The sequence below is a fragment of the Oncorhynchus keta genome, unplaced genomic scaffold (assembly GCF_023373465.1).
Source record: "Oncorhynchus keta strain PuntledgeMale-10-30-2019 unplaced genomic scaffold, Oket_V2 Un_contig_14081_pilon_pilon, whole genome shotgun sequence".
NCBI classification, from domain to species: domain Eukaryota; kingdom Metazoa; phylum Chordata; class Actinopteri; order Salmoniformes; family Salmonidae; genus Oncorhynchus; species Oncorhynchus keta.
Genome location: NW_026278538.1, coordinates 121,802 through 132,500, shown reverse-complemented (window position 1 = coordinate 132,500; position 10,699 = coordinate 121,802). Strand labels below are relative to the sequence as shown.

At 48.4% G+C, this 10,699-nt stretch overlaps 1 protein-coding gene across 1 annotated transcript in view; it reads right to left on the bottom strand.

The window, feature by feature from the left end:
• Positions 1 to 10,699, bottom strand: part of LOC127918381 (dedicator of cytokinesis protein 1-like) — a 171,534-nt gene that overhangs the window by 67,742 nt on the left and 93,093 nt on the right. Inside the window, 1 exon segment of the mRNA XM_052501655.1 lies at positions 3,046 to 3,125. Coding sequence (XP_052357615.1) covers positions 3,046 to 3,125 — 80 coding nt within the window.

The window sequence follows — 10,699 nt, the reverse complement described above, 5'->3', positions numbered from 1 at the left end:
CTGGGGTCTAAAGCCATTCAACATGACAACACCACAGAGCCTGTTCTCCTCCCTCTACAAAACCCTCTTCAGGTGGTCTGGGGTCTAAAGCCATTCAACATGACAACACCACAGAGCCTGTTCTCCCCCCTCTACAAAACCCTCTTCAGGTGGTCTGGGGTCTAAAGCCATTCAACATGACAACACCACACTAAAGCATGACATGTCAATCCAAGAGCTGTTACTAACACATCTCCAGTATTGGAAAATGGCCCGTCCGTCCTTTAGTCAGACCCCAGGCCCGTCGTCCTTTAGTCAGACCCCAGGCCCGTCGTCCTTTAGTCAGACCCCAGGCCCCTTTAGTCAGACCCCAGGCCCGTCGTCCTTTAGTCAGACCCCAGGCCCCTTTAGTCAGACCCCAGGCCCCTTTAGTCAGACCCCAGGCCCGTCGTCCTTTAGTTAGGCCCGTCGTCCTTTAGTCAGGCCCCAGGCCTGTCGTCCTTTAGTCAGGCGTCAGGCCCCAGGCCCGTCGTCCTTTAGTCAGACCCCAGGCCAGTCATTCTTTAGTCAGACCCCAGGCCAGTCATTCTTTAGTCAGACTCCAGGCCTGTCATATCATTCCTCCCTGCACAGTAACTTTAAAATGTTCTTTGTGATTGGCCTCCTTCGACCAAATACCTCAGTCATACTGTATTCTATATCATACTGTATTCTATATCATGCTGTATTCTGTATCATGCTGTATTCTATATCATGCTGTATTCTACATCATGCTGTATTCTATATCATACTGTATTCTACATCATGCTGTATTCTATATCATGCTGTATTCTATATCATGCTGTATTCTATATCATACTGTATTCTATATCATGCTGTATTCTATATCATACTGTATTCTACATCATGCTGTATTCTATATCATACTGTATTCTACATCATGCTGTATTCTATATCATACTGTATTCTATATCATGCTGTATTCTATATCATACTGTATTCTATATCATGCTGTATTCTATATCATGCTGTATTCTATATCATGCTGTATTCTATATCATGCTGTATTCTATATCATACTGTATTCTACATCATGCTGTATTCTATATCATACTGTATTCTATATCATACTGTATTCTATATCATGCTGTATTCTATATCATGCTGTATTCTATATCATACTGTATTCTATATCATACTGTATTCTATATCATGCTGTATTCTGTATCATACTGTATTCTAGATCATACTGTATACTATATCATACTGTATTCTATATCATGCTGTATTCTGTATCATACTGTATTCTATATCATACTGTATTCTATATCATGCTGTATTCTATATCATACTGTATTCTATATCATACTGTATTCTATATCATACAGTATTCTATATCATACAGTAACGTCACCCAACTGAACCTCCCTGCCCTCTCACAGTACCACTCCAAGCATCTCACCCCCCACCTCCCTGCCCTCTCACAGTACCACCCCAAGCATCTCAACCCCACCTCCCTGCCCTCTCACAGTACCACTCCAAGCATCTCACCCCCCACCTCCCTGCCCTCTCACAGTACCACTCCAAGCATCTCACCCCCCACCTCCCTGTCCTCTCACAGTAGCACCCCAAGCATCTCAACCCCCACCTCCCTGTCCTCTCACAGTAGCACCCCAAGCATCTCACCCCCACCTCCCTGCCCTCTCACAGTACCACTCCAAGCATCTCACCCCCACCTCCCTGTCCTCTCACAGTACCACTCCAAGCATCTCACCCCCCACCTCCCTGCCCTCTCACAGTACCACTCCAAGCATCTCACCCCCCACCTCCCTGTCCTCTCACAGTACCACTCCAAGCATCTCACCCCCCACCTCCCTGCCCTCTCACAGTACCACCCCAAGCATCTCACCCCCCACCTCCCTGCCCTCTCACAGTACCACTCCAAGCATCTCACCCCCCACCTCCCTGCCCTCTCACAGTACCACTCCAAGCATCTCACCCCCCCCACCTCCCTGCCCTCTCACAGTACCACTCCAAGCATCTCACCCCCCACCTCCCTGCCCTCTCACAGTACCACTCCAAGCATCTCACCCCCCACCTCCCTGCCCTCTCACAGTACCACTCCAAGCATCTCACCCCCCACCTCCCTGCCCTCTCACAGTACCACCCCAAGCATCTCACCCCCACCCCTCCCTGTCCTCTCACAGTACCACTCCAAGCATCTCACCCCCCCACCTCCCTGCCCTCTCACAGTACCACTCCAAGCATCTCACCCCCCACCTCCCTGCCCTCTCACAGTACCACTCCAAGCATCTCACCCCCCCCACCTCCCTGTCCTCTCACAGTACCACTCCAAGCATCTCACCCCCACCTCCCTGCCCTCTCACAGTACCACTCCAAGCATCTCACCCCCCCCCTCCCTGTCCTCTCACAGTACCACTCCAAGCATCTCACCCCCCCACCTCCCTGTCCTCTCACAGTACCACTCCAAGCATCTCACCCCCCCACCTCCCTGTCCTCTCACAGTAGCACTCCAAGCATCTCACCCCCCCACCTCCCTGCCCTCTCACAGTACCACTCCAAGCATCTCACCCCCACCTCCCTGCCCTCTCACAGTACCACTCCAAGCATCTCACCCCCGACCTCCCTGCCCTCTCACAGTACCACTCCAAGCATCTCACCCCCCACCTCCCTGCCCTCTCACAGTACCACTCCAAGCATCTCATCCCCCCACCTCCCTGTCCTCTCACAGTACCACTCCAAGCATCTCACCCCCACCTCCCTGTCCTCTCACAGTACCACTCCAAGCATCTCACCCCCACCTCCCTGCCCTCTCACAGTACCACTCCAAGCATCTCACCCCCACCTCCCTGCCCTCTCACAGTACCACTCCAAGCATCTCACCCCCGACCTCCCTGCCCTCTCACAGTACCACTCCAAGCATCTCACCCCCCCCTCCCTGTCCTCTCACAGTACCACTCCAAGCATCTCACCCCCCACCTCCCTGCCCTCTCACAGTACCACTCCAAGCATCTCACCCCCCACCTCCTTGTACATTAACTTTACCTTGTCCCTTGTGGTTGACCTCCTTGGCGGCGATGACCTTGTTGATGACGGTCTGGAGAAAGTCGCTCTCCCCCGCCACCCTGGTTGAAAAACGGGAGATGTTCAGTTGCCTGTGGCGAAGCACGGCATCATCCAACGCTAGCCTGTAGTAGGCACATGACAGGAACAACACCAGAGAGAGAGGAGAGGAGAGGAGGGCAGAGGAGAGGAGGAGAGGAGGGCAGAGGAGAGAGGAGAGCAGATGAGAGGAGGGCAGAGGAGAGAGGAGGGCAGAGGAGAGGAGGAGAGGAGGGCAGAGGAGAGAGCAGAGCAGATGAGAGAGGAGAGGAGGGCAGAGGGAGAGAGGAGGGCAGAGAGAGAGAGCAAGGGCAGAGTAGAGGATAGGAGGGCAGAGAGAGAGGGAGCAGAGAGAGAGGGAGCAGAGAGAGAGAGCAGAGTAGAGGAGACAAGAGAGGAGGAGAGAAAGCAGAGCGAGAGAGCAGAGTAGAGAAGAGAGGAGGGCAGAGAGAGAAGAGAGGAGAGAGAGAGCAGAGGAGAGAGGAGGAGAGAGAGCAGAGGAGAGGAGGAGGAGAGAGAGCAGAGGAGAGGAGGAGGAGAGAGAGCAGAGGAGAGGAGAGGAGGGCAGAGGAGAGGAGGGCAGAAAGAGAGAGAGAGAGGAGATCAGAGAGAGAGAGAGAGCAGAGAGAGAGTGAGCAGAGTAGAGAGAAGAGAGGAGGGCAGAGAGAGAGAAGAGAGGAGGAGAGAAAGCAGAGAGCGAGAGAGAGCAGAGTAGAGGAGAGAGAAGAGGAGGAGAGAGAGCAGAGGAGAGGAGAGAGCAAAGGAGAGGAGAGAGAGAGCAGAGGAGAGGAGGAGAGAGAGCAGAGGAGGAGAGAGAGAGGGGAGAGGAGGAGAGAGAGCAGAGGAGGAGAGAGAGCAGAGGAGGAGAGAGAGTAGAGGAGAGGAGGAGAGAGAGCAGAGGAGAGGAGGAGAGAGAGCAGAGGAGGAGAGAGAGTAGAGGAGAGGAGGAGAGAGAGCAGAGGAGGAGAGAGAGCAGAGGAGAGGAGGAGAGAGAGCAGAGGAGGAGAGAGAGCAGAGGAGAGGAGGAGAGAGAGCAGAGGAGGAGAGAGAGCAGAGGAGGAGAGAGAGAGCAGAGGAGGAGAGAGAGAGCAGAGGAGGAGAGAGAGAGCAGAGGAGAAGAGGAGAGGGGGCAGAGAAGAGGAGGAGAGAGAGCAGAGGAGAGGAGGAGAGGGAGAGCAGAGGAGAGGATGAGAGAGAGCAGAGGGGAGGAGAAGAGAGAGCAGAGGAGAAGAGGAGAGGGAGCAGAGAAGAGGAGGAGAGAGAGCAGAGGAGAGGAGGAGAGGGAGAGCAGAGAAGAGGAGGAGAGGGAGAGCAGAGGAGAGGAGGAGAGAGCAGAGGGGAGGAGAAGAGAGAGCAGAGGAGAGGAGGGCAGAGAGCAGAAGGGAGGAGAAGAGAGAGCAGAGGAGAGGAGAGGAGAGGAGGGCAGAGGGGAGGAGAGAGAGCAGAGGGGAGGAGAAGAGAGAGCAGAAGGGAGGAGAAGAGAGAGCAGGGGATAGAGAGGAGAGAGAGCAGAGGAGAGGAGGGCAGAGAGAAATGCCTGAAGGATGCATAACATTTAAAGGAATACGTATAGTATGTTTAAGGGTAGAAATGAAATAAATCAGAGCTTGATTGAATTAAAAAGCAGCAATAACATTGAAGCATGACCAACATCTCTCCATTTCCTCTTCCTGTAGACTTTAAATCAACTAAAATATCAATGAACTAGGTTAGAAAAGGCCATTGTAACCCTGGTCGAAGTCTTTTAGGGAAAGATGTTGCCCCTGGCAACATGACATTATATCTCAACCTTTGTTTGAACAATGTGAGGGCCATTTCCGTCTCCAAAACGAAGCTGTTTGCCAGAGATCTCTAACCGATGATATAGTTACATCAAACAGTCCTTTATTAGGAACAGTAGTTTCCTGTTTGGGTTGCCTTAGAACAGGGTCCTAGCTAACAACTAAAGCTGCTATTCCGGAAACTACCAAAATGCATCACTACGACAGTGTGTGTGTGTGTGTGTGTGTGTGTGTGTGTGTGTGTGTGTGTGTGTGTGTGTGTGTGTGTGTGTGTGTAGAGAGTCTAATCCATGATGTATGTTCCTAAATAGAGCTGTTAACTGAGGAGATCTGCCTACCGTGCCAACTAAACTAAACTGATTGGTAGCTACGACTGAGTTCCAAATGACACTCTATTCCTTACATCCTTCACCACATACACTATTAGGGAATAGGTTGCCATTTGGGACTCAGACCCTCCACTATTCCACCGTGACTAAATTATGGCGATCTCATTAACTGCCTGTGTTCCTGAGAGGATTCCATAATTGGAAATGCTTTAGAATGAGGCCCAAATGGCACCCTATTCCCTATATAGTGCACTACTATGGCACCCTATTCCCTATATAGTGCACTACTATGGCACCCTATTCCCTATATAGTGCACTACTATGGCACCCTATTCCCTATATAGTGCACTACTATGGCACCCTATTCCCTATATAGTGCACTACTATGGCACCCTATTCCCTATATAGTGCACTACTATGGCACCCTATTCCCTATATAGTGCACTACTATGGCACCCTATTCCCTATATAGTGCACTACTATGGCACCCTATTCCCTATATAGTGCACTACTATGGCACCCTATTCCCTATATAGTGCACTACTATTGACCCCAAACGGCACCCTATTCCCTACATAGTGCACTACTATTCACCCCCAAATGGGACTATTCCCTATATAGTGCACTACTTTAAACCTGGTCTATGTAGGTAATAGGGTGTGTAATAAACTGCGCATTAAATCGGGTGTGAAGGGTTGAAAACATCCCTGTTTGAGTCACAAATGGAACCCTATTCCATATATAGTGCACTACTTTAGACCAGGGTTTATAGGGTAGTAGTGCACTACTTTAGACCAGGGTCTATAGGGTAGTAGTGCACTACTTTAGACCTGGGTCTATAGGGTAGTAGTGCACTACTTTAGACCAGGGTCTATAGGGTAGTAGTGCACTACTTTAGACCAGGGTCTATAGGGTAGTAATGCACTACTTTAGACCAGGGTCTATAGGGTAGTAGTGCACTACTTTAGACCAGGGCCTATAGGGTAGTAGTGCACTACTTTAGACCAGGGTCTATAGGGTAGTAGTGCACTACTTTAGACCAGGGTCTATAGGGTAGTAGTGGACTACTTTAGACCAGGGTCTATAGGGTAGTAGTGCACTACTTTAGACCAGGGTCTATAGGGTAGTAGTGCACTACTTTAGACCAGGGTCTATAGGGTAGTAGTGCACTACTTTAGACCAGGGCCTATAGGGTAGTAGTGCACTACTTTAGACCAGGGTCTATAGGGTAGTAGTGCACTACTTTAGACCAGGGTCTATAGGGTAGTAGTGCACTACTTTAGACCAGGGTCTATAGGGTAGTAGTGCACTACTTTAGACCAGGGTCTATAGGGTAGTAGTGCACTACTTTAGACCAGGATCTATAGGGTAGTAGTGCACTACTTTAGACCAGGGCCTATAGGGTAGTAGTGCACTACTTTAGACCAGGGCCTATAGGGTAGTAGTGCACTACTTTAGACCAGGGTCTATAGGGTAGTAGTGCACTACTTTAGACCAGGGTCTATAGGGTAGTAGTGCACTACTTTAGACCAGGGTCTATAGGGTAGTAGTGCACTACTTTAGACCAGGGTCTATAGGGTAGTAGTGCACTACTTTAGACCAGGGTCTATAGGGTAGTAGTGCACTACTTTAGACCAGGGTCTATAGGGTAGTAGTGCACTACTTTAGACCAGGGTCTATAGGGTAGTAGTGCACTACTTTAGACCAGGGTCTATAGGGTAGTAGTGCACTACTTTAGACCAGGGTCTATAGGGTAGTAGTGCACTACTTTAGACCAGGGTCTATAGGGTAGTAGTGCACTACTTTAGACCAGGGTCTATAGGGTAGTAGTGCACTACTTTAGACCAGGGTCTATAGGGTAGTAGTGCACTACTTTAGACCAGGGTCTATAGGGTAGTAGTGCACTACTTTAGACCAGGGTCTATAGGGTAGTAGTGCACTACTTTAGACCAGGGTCTATAGGGTAGTAGTGCACTACTTTAGACCAGGGTCTATAGGGTAGTAGTGCACTACTTTAGACCAGGGTCTATAGGGTAGTAGTGCACTACTTTAGACCAGGGTCTATAGGGTAGTAGTGCACTACTTTAGACCAGGGTCTATAGGGTAGTAGTGCACTACTTTAGACCAGGGTCTATAGGGTAGTAGTGCACTACTTTAGACCAGGGTCTATAGGGTAGTAGTGCACTACTTTAGACCAGGGTCTATAGGGTAGTAGTGCACTACTTTAGACCAGGGTCTATAGGGTAGTAGTGCACTACTTTAGACCAGGGTCTATAGGGTAGTAGTGCACTATATAGGGAACGACATGCTGACAACAAACTCTAAATATATATCTGACCAATTCCGTAAAGTCCGTGTGGAAGAGGTGAAAAGATGATTGTTGTCTGTCAACAAATGACAAGCCACCGAGGTCAGACAATCTGGATGGAAAATTACTGAGGATAATAGTGGACGATATTGCCACTTCCTTTTAAGCCTACTGGAGAGCGTGTGCCCTCAGGCCTGGAGGGAAGCTCAAGTCATTGCCCTCCATACGAATAATAAAGACCCATTTACTGGCTCAAATAGACAACCAATCATACAAAACAACCAAAACCTTATGCAACTGTGAAGAGACACTCAAAAGGTAGAGACACACACATACATTGTAATATTATTGTATGGTTGGTATTGTAGATATGTAGTGGTGTAATAATGTTATATGATGTGCTTAGACCCAAGGAAGAGTAGCTGCTGCCTTGGCAGGAACAAATGGGGATCCATAATAAACCTCAGGAAGAGTAGCTGCTGCCTTGGCAGGAACTAATGGGGATCCATAATAAACCCCAGGAAGAGTAGCTGCTGCCTTGACAGGAACTAATGGGGATCCATAATAAACCCCAGGAAGAGTAGCTGCTGCCTTGGCAGGAACTAATGGGGATCCATAATAAACCCCAGGAAGAGTAGCTGCTGCCTTGGCAGGAACTAATGGGGATCCATAATAAACCCCAGGAAGAGTAGCTGCTGCCTTGGCAGGAACTAATGGGGATCCATAATAAACCCCAGGAAGAGTAGCTGCTGCCTTGGCAGGAACTAATGGGGATCCATAATAAACCCCAGGAAGAGTAGCTGCTGCCTTGGCAGGAACTAATGGGGATCCATAATAAACCCCAGGAAGAGTAGCTGCTGCCTTGACAGGAACTAATGGGGATCCATATTAAACCCCAGGAAGAGTTGCTGCTGCCTTGGCAGGAACTAATGGGGATCCATAATAAACCCCAGGAAGAGTAGCTGCTGCCTTGGCAGGAACTAATGGGGATCCATAATAAACCCCAGGAAGAGTAGCTGCTGCCTTGGCAGGAACTAATGGGGATCCATAATAAACCCCAGGAAGAGTAGCTGCTGCCTTGACAGGAACTAATGGGGATCCATAATAAACCCCAGGAAGAGTAGCTGCCTCCTTGGCAGGAACTAATGGGGATCCATAATAAACCCCAGGAAGAGTAGCTGCTGCCTTGGCAGGAACTAATGGGGATCCATAATAAACCCCAGGAAGAGTAGCTGCTGCCTTGACAGGAACTAATGGGGATCCATAATAAACCCCAGGAAGAGTAGCTGCCTCCTTGGCAGGAACTAATGGGGATCCATAATAAACCCCAGGAAGAGTAGCTGCTGCCTTGGCAGGAACTAATGGGGATCCATAATAAACACCAGGAAGAGTAGCTGCTGCCTTGACAGGAACTAATGGGGATCCATAATAAATACAACTTGGGAATAGGATGCCGTGTCAGATGCAGGCCCCGTCTACTCCACACACTGCTTCCACCATAGAGGAGACGGCTTCAGGGACAGAGGTCAGAGTACGACCCTAACGTAGACTTAATGTTCTGGTCCATAGAGGTCCCACCATAGAGCTCCAGTATGTTCTGGTCCATAGAGGTCCATTATGTTCTGGTCCATAGAGGTCCCACCATAAACCTCCAGTATGTTCTGGTCCATAGAGGTCCATTATGTTCTGGTCCATAAAGGTCCCACCATAAACCTCCAGTATGTTCTGGTCCATAGAGGTCCCACCATAGACATCCATTATGTTCTGGTCCATAGAGGTCCCACCATTGACCTCCATTATGTTCTGGTCCATAGAGGTCCATTATGTTCTGGTCCATAGAGGTCCATTATGTTCTGGTCCATAGCGGTCCCACCATAAACTCCATTATGTTCAGGTCCATAGCGGTCCAGTATGTTCTGGTCCATAGAGGTCCATTATGTTCTGGTCCATAGCGGTCCCACCATAAACTCCATTATGTTCTGGTCCATAGAGGTCCATTATGCTCTGGTCCATGTGTGTTGTGTTTATGCAAAATCTCCCCCATGATCAAGTACTCGCGGGTTTTATGACATAGTGCTCTGTGTTATGGTGATGTAATGGATGGGAGAGAGTGTGTGTGTGTGTTCATATTTCATACTCACAGGTTTTATGACATAGTGCTCTGTGTTATGGTGATGTAATGGATGGGAGAGTGTGTGTGTGTGTTCATATTTCATACTCACAGGTTTTATGACATAGTGCTCTGTGTTATGGTGATGTAATGGATGGGAGAGTGTGTGTGTGTGTGTTCATATTTCATACTCACAGGTTTTATGACATAGTGCTCTGTGTTATGGTGATGTAATGGATGGGAGAGTGTGTGTGTGTGTGTTCATATTTCATACTCACAGGTTTTATGACATAGTGCTCTGTGTTATGGTGATGTAATGGATGGGAGAGAGTGTGTGTGTTCATATTTCATACTCACAGGTTTTATGACATAGTGCTCTGTGTTATGGTGATGTAATGGATGGGAGAGTGTGTGTGTGTGTTCATATTTCATACTCACAGGTTTTATGACATAGTGCTCTGTGTTATGGTGATGTAATGGATGGGAGAGAGTGTGTGTGTTCATATTTCATACTCACAGGTTTTATGACATAGTGCTCTGTGTTATGGTGATGTAATGGATGGGAGAGAGTGTGTGTGTGTGTGTTCATATTTCATACTCACAGGTTTTATGACATAGTGCTCTGTGTTATGGTGATGTAATGGATGGGAGAGTGTGTGTGTGTGTTCATATTTCATACTCACAGGTTTTATGACATAGTGCGCTGTGTTATGGTGATGTAATGGATGGGAGAGAGTGTGTGTGTGTTCATATTTCATACTCACAGGTTTTATGACATAGTGCTCTGTGTTATGGTGATGTAATGGATGGGAGAGTGTGTGTGTGTTCATATTTCATACTCACAGGTTTTATGACATAGTGCTCTGTGTTATGGTGATGTAATGGATGGGAGAGTGTGTGTGTGTGTGTTCATATTTCATACTCACAGGTTTTATGACATAGTGCTCTGTGTTATGGTGATGTAATGGATGGGAGAGTGTGTGTGTGTGTGTTCATATTTCATACTCACAGGTTTTATGACATAGTGCTCTGTGTTATGGTGATGTAATGGATGGGAGAGAGTGTGTGT